Source organism: Dromiciops gliroides, chromosome 5, assembly GCF_019393635.1.
Source record: "Dromiciops gliroides isolate mDroGli1 chromosome 5, mDroGli1.pri, whole genome shotgun sequence".
In the NCBI taxonomy this organism is placed as follows: domain Eukaryota; kingdom Metazoa; phylum Chordata; class Mammalia; order Microbiotheria; family Microbiotheriidae; genus Dromiciops; species Dromiciops gliroides.
In genome coordinates this window covers 186,695,970-186,714,993 of record NC_057865.1, presented here as the reverse complement: position 1 = coordinate 186,714,993, position 19,024 = coordinate 186,695,970, and the positions used below count along the sequence as shown (strand labels likewise).

The 19,024-nt window shown below is 35.0% G+C and overlaps 1 protein-coding gene across 1 annotated transcript in view; it reads right to left on the bottom strand.

The window, feature by feature from the left end:
- The window catches only part of EPS8 (epidermal growth factor receptor pathway substrate 8), a 263,798-nt gene that overhangs the window by 74,270 nt on the left and 170,504 nt on the right, over positions 1-19,024 (bottom strand). The window contains 3 exon segments of the mRNA XM_043969277.1: positions 1,556-1,705; positions 4,120-4,281; positions 6,046-6,113. Of these exon segments, the coding sequence (XP_043825212.1) occupies positions 1,556-1,705; positions 4,120-4,281; positions 6,046-6,113 (380 nt within the window).

The window sequence follows — 19,024 nt, the reverse complement described above, 5'->3', positions numbered from 1 at the left end:
TCAGTTGGGTGGAGGGAAAACTTATGAAATAAGGCCCTGTAGGCAGAAACCAAGGGAGGCAACAAATAGAGACCAGGATGGTCCTAGGAAAGGAGGTGTTTTTTACCTTTTATAATTTAGTTGTTATGGTTAACTAGGTGCTAAGCTCATTTCTTTATACATGGTAAGGGAGTTCAAATTTTATCAGTGCCCTCTAAATTATGGCACCTCCAAGTTCTCCCACCCTAATTATTGTTCAGGTTGCTAAATATAGACAGTGTAATAAGGAAGTAGTACATGTGCATGATTTATATGATGGCCCAACCAATTGGCTGTGTTGAGTCAGTGTGCAAGTGAGTCAGCCAATTTGATTACTACCAACAACATTACATCCTTTATCATCAGTACTAAAATCTGGTAATCCTGTTCAATAGTATCCAGTGTATCAGCTGAACATCTTCCATAAACATCTGATTTGATCTATGGTGCTATTTCATCTTCTGTGAAGCAACTATAGTTCAATGTAATCACAATACTAATGCATTAACACAGTCGATTATTGCAGAATTTAAATGTGTACTACCAGTCTCAAAAGGTACTAACTACATATAGTTAATGAAAAACAACCAAAAGTGCAAATGAGTTGAATGTCATAGGTCTCTTCAAACTGACTTTGTAATAAACCATCTATGACTTCATTCACTTGAATGTCTAAAGAAAATCATACTCATACGGACAAATTAAATCTGTGGGGTCTCTAACTTTAAAGAATTTCAGTAGGAGAAAAGCAAATGTATTTTCAGAAGATTGTGAAAAAATAAATTAGTGCTTTGACCAAAAAGCACCAGTACAAAATGGCATAATGAAGATATCGGAAAGAATATCATTTAGGGAATTCAACTCATAGGACAAAGATGCTCAAGGTGAAAGATACCTTCTAACTTTCTAAGGGGCATCAATAAATTTTTATTGTCATTTGGAAATTTTATATATAAGAATATGATCCCTCTGAAGACAGTCTATTAGAACAGGTAACTATGCTCATATATAACTTGAGGATGACAAATTCTAAGCAATTTAGTCATGTCATGTAATTAACCAGTCAACTCTTCATTGACATCCTGGGAAATGTTCCAAGTGTTTCATTGCAATAGACTAAGCTATTTGATTAGTGCTTAACAGAACTGAACTTCATGACTAATTTATAAGCAGGACCAAAAAAAAAACCCACACATCTATTTATTACAAATTTAGGATACTTGGAAAAATATTTAATATCTTGTCACCTAATACAGTCCAATGGATCTATATCCCATTCACTTATTTTCCCCCTCAAATTGATTTTACTTTTGTAAATACAATAAACCTAACTCCACCAATATTAATATCCTGACATTTCTTTTCATAAACATGGTGGGGATGTTTATTTTCTTAGGAAGTTCAGAGATGTGAAAATCCAGTTTGTGTTAACATTATGATCAGCAAGGTAAGATTTTTTCCCCTAAAGAACCAGCAGAAAATCTGTTCAATTCTACCCTTTTAAGGTAAACCCATCAATTCTTTGATACTTTTTTACCTTAATCTCATCACACTGGAAAAGATGAAGATCTGGTTTGCTCTGAGCTGGTTCTTTGCATATTAATGCAAGAATTGAATCATAGTTGCATGCATTCATCATGGCTTGGCAGTGCTGAATTGTGTTTAAAGGGAAATTCTCCAGTTCATTCTATAGATTAAAAAAAATAACTTAGTTTGTTGTTATGCATTATATTACTATAATTGATGAATTAAGTATTCATTAAGCACTCGCTAAGTACCAGGCACTGTTCCAATCCCCTCATTTTATAGATGATCTAACAGAGGCCCTGAGAATTTAAGTGACTGTCTCAAGGTCACACAGATAGCAAATAGCAGAGCCAGGACTCAAATCCGGTCCTATGACTCTAAGTCCATCAGTCTTTTGACTCTTTCCATGCACCAGGGATCCATTTCTAAGTTGCCTGTAGCTCTCTGGAACATGATTATGCTAGAAGTATACAATTTAATTGTTGTTGTAGTTGTCGTTTTCAGTCATGTCTCACTCTTTGTGACCCCATCTAGTACTGACAAAGATGCTGGAGTGTTTTGCTAACTCCTTCTCCAGCTCATTTTTACAGATGAGAAAACTGAGGCAAACAGGCTTAAATGACTTGTCCACCATCATGCAACTAATTAGTATCTGAAGCCGGATTTGAACTCAGGTACATGGAAAGCAATATATTATGGTTTTAATTACCTGAGAGAATAATTGGTAATATCTATTTCCTAAGAATATGGAACTGCTGATAAGAAAGAGAAAGTCCAGCTATAATAGAATCTTTCCCCAGGTTGCACTGTTTCTCTCTGCATACTATTCTTTCCCCCCCTCACCTTCTCTACCCTCTCTTCCCTTCCTCTTTTTCTCTCTCCCATCCTTCCCCTCACTGTTTCTGTCTGTCTTTGTGTCCCTATCTGACACATACTCTGTCTCTATCTCTGTCTCTCCCTGGATCTTTCTCTTTAGAATGAATATATACCAAATGTAACATCTTGCTCTCAGTATACTCAATCATTTATTCTATTTTGAGAATAATGATGGATCCATGCCAGTTTGGAGAAAAACTATAAATACACACTCCTACAATGTTAGTCTATTCAATGAAATTAAATAATACTGTCATTAAGACAAATCTACACTTTGCAAGAAATACACTGAGAATGGTTTCCTCTTCAAAAGATGAGGTTAAAAAACTTGAGATTATAGGAGCTCTTGATAATATTCACAAGTGTGAAGTACACAAAAATTTTAAAAAGCTGAATAATAAGCCCACTCTTTCTTAAAGCTTTTCATCATTCTGTTAACAAGTAGAATATTGTATTTACCAAGAAACAACTAAGATGCTTTGTCCTACATATACTGGCATCAAGTACAGATATATGCAATTTTGTATTAAAGAGCTACATGACAACTTGAGATTTTGTTTAAATATATGAAAACTCATTTTCAAGTATAACTTGAAGATTTAATAATAAGCAGTACTGACAATTATAACACTATAGTTATAGATTATAATACAGAAAATAAATTCAACTCATAATTTTTTCTGATTCATACACTGGGACACAATTTTGCCCATGATAAAATTAAAAAGTATGAGAGTAAGACTACTCTTGTTAAAGACAAAAAGGAAAAAAGAACATAAATGAACAATTTAAAAATAAACAGAAGACAGCAGAAAGAACTCTTTAGAAGGGACACAGACATGCAGAATAGTGATGAAACTACCATGTTAAATTTAAATTATATAAAAAGAGACCCAAGATTTACATAGTAGAGCCAAAATCCAAAGTACATAGAAAAGTTAAGTTTTATATACCACCCCTTTTTGGTTTTTCTTTGCAAATTAAAATGTTTACACTTATTGACATTTTAAAGTTTACAATAAAAAGAAATATTGTTAAAGCAAAGCAAAAAAAAAAAAACACATTCCAATACTAAGGCATACTGTTTTAGTACACAAGATTTCTTAATTTCTTATTTCAAAGAGCAGAAAAAAAGCTCTAATGTTATGGTATTCAGCCAGTCAATCAATAAACATTTAAATAAATCCACAAAATACCAGGCACCATACTAAGTACTAGAGATAAAAAGAAAGGCAAAAGACAATCCCTGCTTTCAAAGAGCTCACAATGTAATGGGAAATAGAAGGTGGAAACTGATCTACAGTCAAGCTACATATAGGATAAATAGGACATAAAAAACAGAGCAAAGTTACTAGAAATAAGAGAGATTAGGAAAGGCTTCTAGTAAAGGGTGGAATGTTAAGTGAGACCTGAAGGAAGCGAGCGAAGTTAGAAGGCAGAGATGAAGAGTGAGGGCATTTCATTCATAAGGGACAAAAAGAATTTACTTTCAGTGAAAATTTATTTTAAGAACAAAGTGGTCATTTTAAATAATTTCATTTGGCTAAAAATACTTCATTTTTATTATAGTTATCTTCCATTGTTTGAATGACTAAATCTTCCATGTATTAAATTATCTTCCATTCCATAATAAATCTGACCTGATTGAATTTCCAAAGGTTTTAGGATAATTACAATGTTGTAATTTACAAAACTTACCTTTGTCTCCAAATCAATAAGACTCACAGCTCTGTCATCAACTTGGAGAATCATATCCTGAGTCCATACTTTGCCCTTGGCATCAAGCAATTTTAGCTTTCTTATTCCATCTTCTACTGTTATCATAGCCTCTTTCCGATCCAGAACAAAAGTAGTCAGGTGCTGATGATTGGAATATAAATGAAAAAGACACCAAACACAACATAACATATTGTCATTTTCTAAAAAAGAAATTAAGTTAACTGCAATAGAGAAACATAAAAAATAACAGTATAGTTCTGGCTCTAATATTTTAATTCTTACTAATCTAGAATCTTTCATAATAGTGTTTATCAAAGGGCAAACATTAATACCTATTTGTTGGAATAATTATGTTACATTAGTGTTTTAATTAAGGGAAATGGTCCATCCTGTTATATGTTATATATGAAATAATCCTCTATCAATATCACATTTGAAAAAAATATCAGTTCCAGTTTCCTTTTTTGAAAAATCAATGCTTCCAATTGGCTGGAGTATGGTGCCAATGTCTTGACTTGCAAATTGTAACTGAGGAAGAAGGGAGGGGACAGCCAGTTAAGATAAAAGGGCTCCTGAGTCCTGCTCACTGCCATTTCCATTTGGGAGCTGGCCCATTCGCATGCTAATGTATAAAGGCCTTTGATACTTCTCAAAAAAAAAAAAGAATCAATACTTTTGGAGGTCTAGTCTTAGGATTTCATTGTTTTGGGGAACTAGCAGTTGAGGAACTTTCCTTACAACAATGCAGATGAGCAACTTTTCTGTAACTCAGAGTTGTCAATGGGGCACAGAGGAGGGTCCCTTGCCCATATTCACACAGCCATTAAGTGTTAAGACCAATGACAATAAGAATTCCATTTGACAGTTTCAATATTATGGATTACTATCATCTGGGATATATGAGAGGAGAAATATCAGCACCAGTCAGTATCTGTGATAAAAGCACACTTCTAGTCTTTAAACCATCAACAGAAGTTACTTGCTGAGAAAGAGAATTCTTCCAGCATTTAAAGTTAAGAGTGTGAACCTAAAATGCTAACATTTGTTTATTTAGGGAAAAAAACCACATAGACCATATTTTCTTTTTAAGCATTTTCTACTATAAACAAAGGGAATCTATATACAATTTAATCAAGGACTCCCTTCCCCCAAAAAGGAGGTTTGAAAGAGACCACTTAAAAATCACCAAATTACAAAATAAGAGCATTTGATTAAAAAGAACAGCAATAATGGCTTGGGGGCACATCTACAAATAAAACTATACCTGGAGAAAATACTATTGGCTCAAAAATATTCTGTAATGCAAAAATATAAAAGCTTCATCTTGTGATGATGATAGTGGATTTACATTTATTCTTCCGTGAAATACATTGGTCTGACCAATTATTTTCACATGTCAAAAAAAAAAAAAAGGATAATACAGTGTGAGAACTGAGAAAGCATGAGGTGACCTTTCTGAGATTTCGAAGGTCAGATTGGTGTCCTGGAAATTGCCTCTATTCATAGACTGCCTTTAAGTCACGTCAATCAGTGGACTTGAATGGAACCAGCCAATTAGCTTGGAGCTGTGTGTGGGGACCGCCCTTCTTCCTGTTCGACAGGGTCCTTGGGGGGAACTGAATGGGACTCTTTCCTTTTGGAAGTGTGGGCAGCTAAGTGAAGGAGCCGTTTTTCCTCTCTCTTCAGGAGTAGATTGTAGATAGGTTTTTTTCCATTCTTTCAGAGACATGTGCTCGCTCTTTCTCTTTACTTACTTCTAATATACTTTAATAAATGCTTAAAAGCCTAAACTGTTGCTGAAGCTCCTAATTTATAAGTAATTCCTAGCTAGTGGGGGGGGCAGGTAAGGACACACACATAAGATTTTAATCATCACAACAGGGTGAAAGAAGGAAAACATCTTACTTCAACGCGATACTGAGTTGTATCTGACATGCTGCTGATGCTATCTCTGGCATAATTCTTTCGTTGTTCTGAAAGAAATGAAAAAGACATTATTTATTCACTTTCAGTCTATGGTTCATATCACAAGATCATCTCTTAAACAAGTCTGCTTCACATATAAATACAATAGATGACAAGTCACCATTGTATTTATGTAGCTGAAGACACGTGTTATTTACATAAAATCTTGGAGCCACAGAAAAGCAATTAATTGTACTTCATAACACTAGGGGATCCATCACAACTGTTCAGAATTCAACAGGTTAATGATTTTAAAAGGTACCAAAAATAATTTAGTCTAAATAGACAGAGCTACAGTTTCACAAAAGGATACAGGCTGATTTGACATTTTTTCTATCTTTGCATTAAAATCATCAGTGAGCCAGAAAAAAAAATACCTGAAAATAAATGTGTCATATATACTAGGTTTCATGAGTTAAGCAAAATTATCACTATTTTTAAAAAGTACTAGAAAATATCACTTCCTAAGATCCAAAATATGGGTTGGCTTAGAGAAATTTAAAAATCACTGCATCTGATTTAATATTCAATATACACACAGACAATTCAAAAGTAAGCTATTTAAGGGTAGTAAAAATAAGCTCAGTTAAGAAAATCCAGAAAACAGGAGAAGTGGAAAATAATTGTTCTAAGCTACATAGAGCAAATAGGCATCTCTCGTTCTCTATTATATAATGCTGCAAAATCAAAAATGTCATTAAATAAATATAAAAGTACTAAGGGGATATTTAGTACTGGTTACTATTTAAGAACAAGTGATCTAATTATTGGCAAATATATTCAACAGCCATATTTCTCATGTTTAAACTAATATATTCTTCCTAGATCTTCAAAATATTTTTCCAAATATAAACTACAATATGATTATAGGCAAGAATATAGGAAGAGTATCTCATCCTTTTCTCAGCTGTTGTTGATGATGTGAGAGATGATGATAGCTAACATTTATATAGCGCCTACTTTGTGCCAAGTACTATAGTAAATGCTTTACAAATTTTATAGCATTTGATCGTCACAACAACCCTGTGACACAGATTAATTAACCTCATTTTACAGATGAGGAAACGGAGGCAAAGAGAGGTTAAATGACTTGTCCAGAGTCACACAGTTAAGTGTCTGATGCATTTGAACTCTGGAGTCTTCCTGACTCCAGGATCAGTGCTCTGTGCACTATGGCACCACCTCGTGCTCCTAAGATAAGAGACAACAGATCTTTCTATCTTTTCTCTTTTAGGTAAAATGAAATATTTGCAAAGCATCTTTTAAACCTTCAAGTGCTATATAAATGCTAGCAAGAGCAGTAGTAAAAGAAGTTGAAAAGTTATACTGAAAATAAAAGTAAGCAAGCATAAAATGATAAAAGTGATACATATTCAGAGAATAATTAGAATGAAAAATAAAACTAAGAAATTATTTCATTATTAAGAGAAGATGAAAGGACCATAGATTTAGGACTGTTAGGCACCTCAGAGGTCATGGGGCCAACCCTCTCATTCTACAGGTGAGGAACTGAGGCCCAGGGCAGTAAAATGCCCAATTTGCCCAAAGTCACAGCTATGAGAGTGCTAGGGACAGGATTTGAATTCAGACCTTTTGACTCCAAATAACTATTAGCAATTGACTTACACTTTGTTATTACTTTTTCAAAAACAGAAAAGAATTCCCTAGAATCTTTGTAAACTATAAGGTATATTTAGGATGAAACAGTGTTTATTATTTAAATTCCACACATCTGGGGTTCTGTACACAGATATCCTACTGATTTCCTTGAAAACAAATTAATTATTCTATTTTTGCTTTTGCAGCATATCAAATGCTTGTAAGATCAGACACACCAGAAAGTTCAGTGTTTGCTACCTTTCTTTTTTTGTTTGGATGATGATCTGAAGAAGTATAATCCATCTTGCCCTGATGAAACAAGGTAATTAAAAAGAAATGCCTGTTCAACTTCTGAAATGTATTATTTTCATTCCAAAATGTCACAATACATTGTACATTTAGGTTCCACATACTGAATAAAGGATAACCTAGATTCATTCTGATTTGAACTGGGACTCCATTATGAGACATTACTAACTAGAATTGCATTTTAAGAGAGAAATGTTAGAATGTTGAAATACTGTCTCATTATCCAGAAACTCTTCTGATGAATGTTCTTCTGACAGGAACAACTATCTCAGGATCAACTGGGCATCTATCCTGGGACTAACACCCTGATGATGCATAAGCCCACTCTAGCTGGTATCCTCAGCAATGTCACCCCAGAACATTCAACCATGATGTCATCGGGATGTGGCAGCCTCAGGATGTTTAGCTCATTAAATATGACTTACACACATGTGACCACCAAGTACAATAAAAAGAAGGTCCAGGATAGGGACACTTTTTGTTTCCAAAGTTCCCATCATATTGCAACAGTCATTCTAAAGAAAAAATTAAGTTCTTTCTAATTGTTTCTACATGAAGAGCAAGTTATACTACCTTTCATACAAGTTTCATAATTTAGTGAAATACATACTCATAGGAAAAAAAGATTTACTATTTGAAACTAATCATATACACATGTATAATCTATATCAGATTGCTTGCCATTTTGGGGGAGGGATGAGAAAGAGGGAGGGAGAAAAATTTAGAACTCAAAATCTTATAAAAAGTGAATGTTGAAAGCTATCTTTAAATGTAGTTGGAAAAAATAAAATACTGTTTACAAAAAAAAAAAATCCTGTAACTGCGTTTCACTGCCTAATATCCCAAATGAAAATATAATGTGGGCTTTCCCTAAGATTACTTTCTTTCTTTGTTTCTTTCTTTTTCTTTCTTGGGTTTTGTTTTGTTTTGTTTTTTTGTCAGGGCAATGGGGGTTAAGTGACTTGCCCAGGGTGTCACATAGCTAGTAAGTATCAAGTATCTGAGGTCAGATTTGAACTCAGGTCCTCCTAAATCGAGGGCCAGTGCTTTATTCACTGAACTACCTAGTTGCCCCCCTAAGCTTACTTTCTAAGTCGACATAAAATGCTTAATTTCTATCAGAAAAATCCAGGTTTGAATCATGACACTTATTACAACATGTTTGAACATGGACAAATCACTTAATCACTGGGTACATCAAGTTCCATATCTGTAAAGTAAGAATAAAAATACCTATAGCACCTACCTCACAAGGTAGACACAAAGGAGACAATCTATACAAAGTGTTTTGCCAATTTTAAAATGCTATAGAAATGCCAGTTATTATTATCATCACTGAAGTCTGTGTTGTTATTATTATTGTTATTGTTTCTGTGATTTCTCCACATATAAAATAGGAAGGTCTAGAAAGTTAGGATACAAGACAAAGTTCATAAAAACAGGAAAAAAAAAGTTTAGCCTTTAAAATAGGAGATATTTTTCCGTTTATTCTGATTTATTCTGCAATTTAATATTAATACAAAAAGCAACATTTAAGTAGGTAATCTAAACTCCTGATGGGCTATTGCAGAAAAAAAAGGAGGCGGGGAGAAGGAATTTCTTTTTCAAAAGAACTATATGAATACATGTAGGTAAAGTTATAAATATCATCTATGCATCTTTTCTGAGAATCTCCACCAAAAGAATCAGAACAATTGTAGAGCCTCAACAAAACCACTTAACAACTAAAACTCCGGTCCTTGAAGACCTTTTTCACTTTCTCTGATATTTGATAGTCCTAACTGATTCACAAAACACTGATGTTTCCCTTCCAAAGTTGAAGAGTGAAGGGATCAAGGTTAAATGACTTACTAAAAGATAAGTGAATCAATAAGTACAAAATTTCCAGATTAATTAGGTTAGCACCAGGTGAAATAATATCTGTAAAACTGTTGAAGCAGAATCAGGAAATCTTATAGGTAGATGCCTACAGGCTCAGACTGTGCCCTCTTTTTGCTTTTTTAGGTTACATGGCACAACATATAATGGATACATTTACCAGACATTAGTTTCTGAGACCATGCAAATTGTGTGAAATGTAGCAGGATTTAAGAACATTAAGTATAGGAAACATTGAATGAATCTAAGGAGGAAAATAGGTATGAAAAATTACCAATGTGTATATGTCAAATGCCTTTGAAATGCCTTTGAAATGTAAATAAGTTAATTTACAATGTTGGAAAAAGGAGATTTTCTCTTATGCAAATTTGAAAAGTACTTCCCAAACACACCATTCAGAAATAAGAACTTAAGAAGTTTTTTTAAATTAATTTACAGTATTGGATATTATTCATTTGTTTTTCCAAATATTTTAATTAAGAGATGACATTATAATAACTACATCAATTCCCAAACACTCAGAGGCCTCTTGCTTTTTGAACTGATAGTTAAAAAAAAAAATCCGGGCAGCTAGGTGGTGCAGTGGATAAAGCACTGGCCTAGGATTCAGGCGGACCCGAGTTCAAATCAGCCTCAGACACTTGACACTTACTGGCTGTGTGACCCTGGGCAAGTCACTTAACCCTCATTGCCCCCCCCCCAAAAAAAACCAAAAGAGGAACCCATAGTAATGTCATCCATTACCAGTTGCCTATTGGATATTTCAGATTGGATGTTCGAGAGACATCTCAAACTCAAGCTGTCCAAAAGTGAAACCCATTATTTTCCCCCAAAACTCATTCCTCTCCTGAATTCCTCTATTATTATCAAGTGTACCACTATTCTTCCACTTATTCTGGTTTAAAACTTCAGCTGGTAAACTAAATATTTGACTGCATTATAATGCTAAAATCATGCATCATTATTTCTAAAGTATTTCACAGGAAACATTTCTGTTCAAATGAAAGTTCAAATATTTAAGCATTTAAGAATTAAAAATAGAAAATGTGTCTCTAATGAAACTGTAGTGCAAAAAGGGTGGAAGATATGGTCTTGGTTCTTAAAACATAAAGAGGTCTTGGACATCTGAGAGAAACATCAGACACAGTAACAACTAAATATTGAGGGTGGGCTAGACCTTAATGGGTGATGAGTATAGGTACCTGCTACAGTGATAGCAGAAAGCCAAAACTAAGAAAAGCTGTAGTAAGGTAGAATAAAAGAAGAAGAGGGTGGAAACTTTAGACATTTATTTGGGAGAAGTTATCTATTAGGAAAGCCATATATTTAAGGAAGCACACATAAGAAAAGTATACTTAATTCATAGTATTTTATATAATGTACATACCTTGTAATTGCATGCATGTTATGTATTTACATTATGTGCTATTATATACCATGTACATAGTATATGTGTAGCTGGATGTGACATGGTGAAGATGGCTATCAAATTTCAATTTGGTAGTTTGGTGCACATTTCTTGTGCCTTCTTTTTCCCCTGATTTTTGCTACTGACTATTTTATATATTTCTGGTAGTTTCACCAGAGGGAAAAGAAAAGAAGAAAAAAATCACACTTTTTGTAGTGTTTAATAAGGGCTAGTGTTTTTCTTAACCCTTTCCAAATAAAACTCTCTTCCCTTATAAAAACTCCATTGCAACTTAAAAGAAGAGCTAAAATTATTAAGCAAAATGATGCATTGAAAAGATCTAGGCACTCTCCATCTCCAGGAGTCATCATGAGGTCTGCTGTCATGTTAATGAATCTGCAGCAGAAAGTCCTACACAATTGCTCCAGCTTCCTCATCAAATGCACTGAGCTGAATAACCACAAGGCACACAATTCATTTCATTACAATGGGTTGATCCACCAGAAGACTATAGGCAGCAAGCCCACAGCTGATGGCAAGGAAAACATGGTGGTGTTGAAATGAAGGGAAGGTTGGAGGAAATGTGTCATTTCCTATAAGAAAATCACCATCAACAAAAATGATTGGGCCACACTCACACACTCAACAGCATCTGCCACAATACCTGCAAAAAAAAAAAAAAAAAAAAAGCTTGGCCCATGCAGGGCTTTCTTGGGCACTAATATCATAGATATGAAGAACTCTAGCATGGTTACTTCCAAAAGAACTGTCTTATCTGTCAATAGCAGAAAAATTAAAGAAAATGATGCAGAGAGACTATCAACAATATTGAATTTGCTATTGCAAACTTAATAACAAACATCAAAATCTGTCCAAGGTAGAATTAGAATGCAAAAGCATTTCTTTAATTCTCAAAAATCGCATCCAAAATATAATCAGGAGTTTGAGATGTTGTACAAGGAATTTCATGACACTTTGAAAAACCCGACTAAGGTACAGGTAAAAATGGAAAAGCTAACATCAACCACCAAAAAAATTCATAACCTAGAAAATTACCATCATGGAAGGAGAAATTATCGAACACTCATTTTCCATATATAGCCCACAATCTACTTCTACACAGTTTCCCACAGAAATGAACAAGATGGAAATACTACATTACTGAAGAGCTCACCCATGCTATGGAGTTGTACCAGTCCTATTTAAAAAAATATATTTTTAACATATTTATGGAATAAAAGAAGCATTTCCATAACATAATATAATAAAAATGATTGTACAAGAAACCACAAATATACTATACACAACTTGCGATTCCTTTCAAATATATGACAAAATTAACAATTTTTTTCTTTCTTTTACCCTTCCCCAACCCTAAAGATAGCTCATATGTATATGTGTGTGTGTGTATACACACACAAAATTATTCTATACATACTTCTATTTATCAGTTCTTTCTCTGGATGCAGATAGTTTTTTGAAATTAATTTGGGTATTTATAATAGTTAAAATAACTTACTCGAAGTCATTCTTAAAACAATATTGCTGTTACTGTATACAATATTCTCATTCTGCTCACATCACTCTTCATTATTTTGTGCAAATCTTTCCACATTTTTCTAAAATCACTGAGCTCATCATTTCTTACAGCACAATAGTATTCCATCACAATTATATACCACAAACTATCTGGCTGTTTCCCAATTAGTGGGCATCACTGCAACTTCCAGTATTTTGCCACCACAAAGAGGTGTCACATTTTAAAACATATACGTTATGTTCCTTTTTTCCTAATCATCTTTGGAAATAGACCATGTAATGGTATTCTGGCTCAAAGGGCAAAGGTAATAGTTTAATATCTCTTTGGGCATAATTCTAGATTGTTCTCCAAAATGAGTGGATTAGTTCATCATTCCATCAACATGAATTAGTGTCCCAATTTTTCCACATCCCCTCTGCCACTTGTCACTTTCCCCTTCTATCATTTCTGCCAATCTGGTAGGTATCAAATATATCAAGGTTGTTTTAATTTACATTTCTCTAATCAATAATGATTTCTAGTCATATGAAAAAGTGTCAGGCTTATGTTGAGAACAGCAAGGTTGACGTGGAACATATGCTACTTGTAACTGGTCATTGATTATTATAATATTTCCAAAACCATTTCATTTTTTAAGACCAAACTTCCAATACCAGAATGAACCTTTCTCCCCTCATGAAAACACACCAGCTCTGGCTATTATGTGTCCACTGCTGACTCAAACATTTCCTTCCAGGGTATTAGAGATATTTCAATTATTTTTCTACTTAGGATTTTTTTCTTTTTAGGGAAGAAGTCTTTTTTTTTTTTTTTGCAGGGCAATTGGGGTTAAGTGACTTGCCCAGGGTCACACATCTAGTAAGTGTTAAGTGTCTGAGGCCAGATTTGAACTCAGGTACTCCTGAATCCAGGGCCAGTGCTCTATCCATTGTGCCATCTAGCTGCCCCAGGGAAGAAGTCTTAGTTGCATGTATTTAATTTGTGCAAAATCGTTTAAATTATATGTAGCCAAGATTATCTATATTTAATTTGTATGAATATTTCTATCTCTTGTTTAATTATAAATTCTCAATTTATTAAAATTGTGAATAGTCTTACCTTCTATCTCTTTTAATTTTTCAGTATTGTGATGACCATTTACATTTAGGATAAAAATCTATTTCAACTTTATTGTGATATATGCCGTAAATTGCAGATCCAAACCTATTTTCTGCCATCGTACTTCAAATTTTTTCCCATCGGAACTTCTCACACATAGAGTGTTTTCTGCAGCAGAAGTTATAAAATACAGATTATTTTCCCTAACATTTGTCTTCTTCAGATAACTGCACATTGGGCAGTTGTTTCTGGATCTTGCTTTTCTAATCTGTTCCACACTCAAATTTTCTTTTAAAAAAATGGCATGGTCTTGTCCTTTTTGCCAGTTGCTGTGTGATAAGCAATATCTGAATATACATGTTCTCTCCACGCATGCCTACCATGTGTGGGTCCTAGGGACATATTCAAATTCATTTTCCTAACTTTAAAGTGGCCACAAAAATGATTTATGAAGAGAACAGAACAATGGCTAAAATGATAGCTGGAGAATTTATGGATCTCATGTCTATATTTTCAGTTCCTCTAACAATATAGATTATTCAGAGTGGTAAGAATTGTCAATAAAAACAAGAATAATGATCATTAAAGAAAATCTTTTCATAATTTGGATTTTTAGATATAGTCACTCACTTTGAAATTCCTAATTATAAATGATCATCTTATAAATACTATAACACATCATTATTCTGAAAGTCGCTTCTCCAGCAACTTCAGCTGTGTACAACATTTTTGATAGTCTTAAAAAAACACACCTGTAATTAAAATAGATGTCACAAAGCTCATGTTCTTTAATCATAGGATATCTCCTCAGTCACTAACTCAAAAGTAATGTTCACTTTTACTTTAGATATATTTTTATGAAAAAATTCATTAGTTTTTCTGCCAACAACAGAGCAATTTAAAAGCCAGGGAATACGGGAAATGGTGCTGCTAAAAACAGATACATTGGGGGTGTGGTAAAAAAATATGAAAGTTTTTTAACAGTCGGTTAGGATAACTGAAAGATGCCAGTTTTTCTTTAAGGACCACCCTTTCAGGGAGGAGACCAATGGCATGAGCTACGCACGCCAGTGCGCCTGCTGCGCATGTCAGACTGCCTGCTATGCACTCGACTTCCGGGGTGCGAGCTGAAAAGGCAAGGAGAGAACGGAAGTGGAGCTTTTTTCTGCTCCGCTGGTCTCCTGGCTGTGCTGCACAGACAGATGCGGACTGGAGTTTGACTTGGCCCGGCTCTCGGTTAACAGCACGCGTTTGACTCGGTCTCTCTCCCCAAAAGTGGCCTTTGGTTTTGGTGAGTTTTATACAGAATATAGACTAAGCCTAGACTTAAGATGATTTGTATTATATTTCTACTTTCCTATCCTTCTAATCAACATCACCTTGTGACTACCATACAATAAAGGCTCTATCTAGAAAACCAGAAGCTTCTTCCATTTACTAGTCTGGGAGATAAATTAAGGGAAAGGTTAAGTAGGGGAGATTTATGATCTAATATCCAATTTTAATCTCACAGGGGCAGCTAGGTGGCCCAGTGGATAAAGCACTGGCCCTGAATTCAGGAGGACTTGAGTTCAAATAAGGCCTCAGACACTTGACACTTACCAGCTGTGTGACCCTGGGCAAGTCACTTAACCCTCGTTGTTCCACAAAAACAATACCACCAAAAAACAGCTACATTGATATCAAGGAAAACAGAGTTGACTTAGAAGGAAAGAGGCACAATAAGTATAATAAGCCACAGACACAGTCAAAAACTTAGAAATTTGGGGCCAACAGTCCCATAAACTTCAGTAGCTCCTGGACCATCACAGTATTATTGGAACTATATTCTAGGAAGGTACATTCAAGTATCTTCAAACTACTTTGTACTTTTCTTATGATGTATTATGATTTCTTATATTGATCATAGGAGTATTCATCACTTCCTCTATTAAATTATAAATTCTTTAAGGGCAGGAGCTATGATTGTCTTCATCTTTATATACCCTGGGGCATCCATAACAAAGTATATTTCATTTAATATATGCTTAATATTTAATTAAATTTCTATTCATCAAGATAGCCTTCAGTCATCAAGAAAAGGTTAGGTTTAGTAGGTTCTATCTAAGAAAGTAGAGAGCTGTTTAATCTAAGAAGTATTATCACCAGAGTTGGTTAATATTTTTAAAGTTTTTGTGTTTCAATTATATTGAAAATTCCTTTATGTGACAATCCCTTAATGATGTTAGATAAATGAGGCATTACTACATTAAACCAGGTTATATCCAACAGTTAAATTACGTTTAGGCTAGAAATGGGCTATAATACTGCCCATTCCAGACTTAGATGCTATTTGACTAGAGAGCACCATAAGGAACTTAAAGGAATGAATGTAGCATCTAAAGGAATATCTGTATCTTTGAAGGCTCTAATCTAATGACCAAAAACTGGTAAGAAAAGGATGCAAAAATTTATGGGAAATGTCTGTATTAAAAGATATAAATTAAATTACAACTTCACTTACTATAGCTATGCTCATGAAGAAAAAATATGATAGATGTGAAAAGTCCAATGATAATATTAATACGAAAAATAGGATGCACAGATTTACTAAGAATTTATTTTAAATTTGAATCTAGTTGTAAATTTGCAAAATATTCTCCCACTCAAAGAAAAATAAGTGCTTCAGAATAGAAGCAAGGCTAGACATCAGACACATTTAGCTATTTCTGCATTAAAAGAGAATGATAGAGAATTGCTCCATATGCTCTCTTTCATTATGACATGAGCCACCATCTTAGTTGGAACCCTCATCAACTGTCACTTTACACTAAAATGTCCTAACTGAACCAACTGTACCCATTCCAAACTCTCCTGACAGGACTGCCAAACTGATTTTTTTCTTAGGCACATATCTGACTGACATGGGGCTTAGGATAAATCAGAAGAAGTTTCTACTCTGAGAAGCAAAGCCAAAGATGACCAGATAACAGGACAGACATATCAATGAATCAAGGGACTATTAAAGTTTAGACTTATATCAGGACAGACACACCTAAGAAGGGGAGATAAAATTCTATAGAAGGAAACTGTACTACCTGACCAGACCTAGAAGATAGAGATAACCCCAAAGGTTAGGACCATCATTTTTTTTTTAAATCCCCCTCGACTCTCAGAAAGATGACAAACATCCAGACTTTCCCCACCCCACTCCAAAAGGGAACTTTCAGTTTTCAAGTGGACAGCCCATCTATCCTCTATAAGAGCTTTTTCCTTCCTTCTGTTCTAGGGGGAGGAGAATGTTTCTAAGCCCTCCTCCTCAGGGGTGAAGTCTGACTTCCCAGTTGGTCACTTTCTCTAGCACCAAATAAAAGACCATTTTAATTCTAATTAGACTGTGTCTGAGTGTAATTATTTATTGAGGGATACTTAATAACTACCACTCCTCCCCCATGACTGGACCATGTCACTCCCCTGCTCAATCAACTCCACTGGTTCCCTATTGCTACTAGGATAGAATACAAACACCTCTTTTTGGCTTTTAAAATGTTATCAGTTGAGATAACATACATAAAATGCTTTGCAAATTTTAAAGCCCTTTTATTATTTAAAACCCTTCAGGGGGTGGCTAGGTGGTGCAGTGGATAAAGCACCCGAGTACCTGAGTTCAAATCCAGCCTCAGACACTTGACACTTACTAGCTGTGTGTCCCTGGGCAAGTCATTTAACCCCCATTGCCCAGCAAAAAAAAAAAAAAAACAAAACAAAGAACAAAAAAAAAATCCAAACCCTTTACAACAAGACCCCAATCTATTTCTTTCTAGATTCACTAGATATCACTGTCCCTCCTAAACTCTCTGATTCCATCTGGCTTTTTCTACTGCCTCACACAGAACACTTTCCCATAACTAAGCCTTTGCATTGGCCTTTCCATGAGCCTAGAATGTATTCACTCCTCATCTCAGTTTCACTATGTCACTATTTCTAGAATAATAAGCACACATTGGGCACTTAATGCTTTTGATTGACTGAAGAATGCTTCTCCGCTTTACTTATTAGGGATAATAAAGTGTCAAACTTCTCCTTCCCCCCCAAAAAAGAAACAAAATAAACAAATCTACCCAGATAATTAAAGAGAATATCTTAAATAGTGAGCAGATTTGAGGTCAAGGAACCTCACAGAGAAGAGAAGAATAATGACTCATATTCTACTAAGAAACAAGAAGGAGGCTTTTCTGGAAGAGGAGAATTTCACTCCCCAGGGGCAAACAGCTGCCCACACCCCCAAGGAATGCTGATGTAGATCCAAAAGTGCTGGAAGGTGAGATCATCAGGTTAGAAGAAGAGGTAGGTAAGTGGTGGTTGATCCTGAGATCCCTCTCTATTACCCCAATAACAACAAAGGAGAGATATGCTGCTTTACAGGGACATAACCAAGACAAGACAGAAAAGATTTGTCAAGCATATGTGACTACTCACTTTTTGGGGGGGGGGGCAGGGTAATGAGGTTTAAGTGACTTTCACAGCTAGTAAGTGTCAAGTATCTGAGGCCGGATTTGAACTCAGGTCCTCCTGAATCCAGGGCCGGTGCTTTATCCACTGAGCCACCCAGCTGCCTCCAGTAACTACTCACTTTTTGTGAATTGTGTGCTAACAAATGACACTGTCAGAAGAAAACTAGAAAATGTCCTGCTAAAGATTAAGAAGCCTAATGGAAGAAACTGAAGACATCAGGGAAAAGGTCATTGTTTACATTCTTGATACTCTGTGAAGTGAGTGAGGGGTTTCAATAGGGAAAGGGAGATTTGGGAAGTAACCTGCCATTTAATAAGTCAGAGTCAGAGACAGAGTCAGGACCATTGTTTAAAAAGCTTCCAAACAGAAAAGGAACATACCTAATGAAGGCTGGTAAGAATATACTTGCTAGGGGCAGCTAGGTGGCACAGTGGATAAAGCACCGGTCCTGGATTCAGGAGTACCTGAGTTCAAATCTGACCTCAGACACTTGACACTTACTAGCTGTGTGACCCTGGGGCAAGTCACATAACCCCCATTGCCCTGCCCCCCCCCAAAAAAAAGAATGTACTTGCTTTCAATCATACAAATCA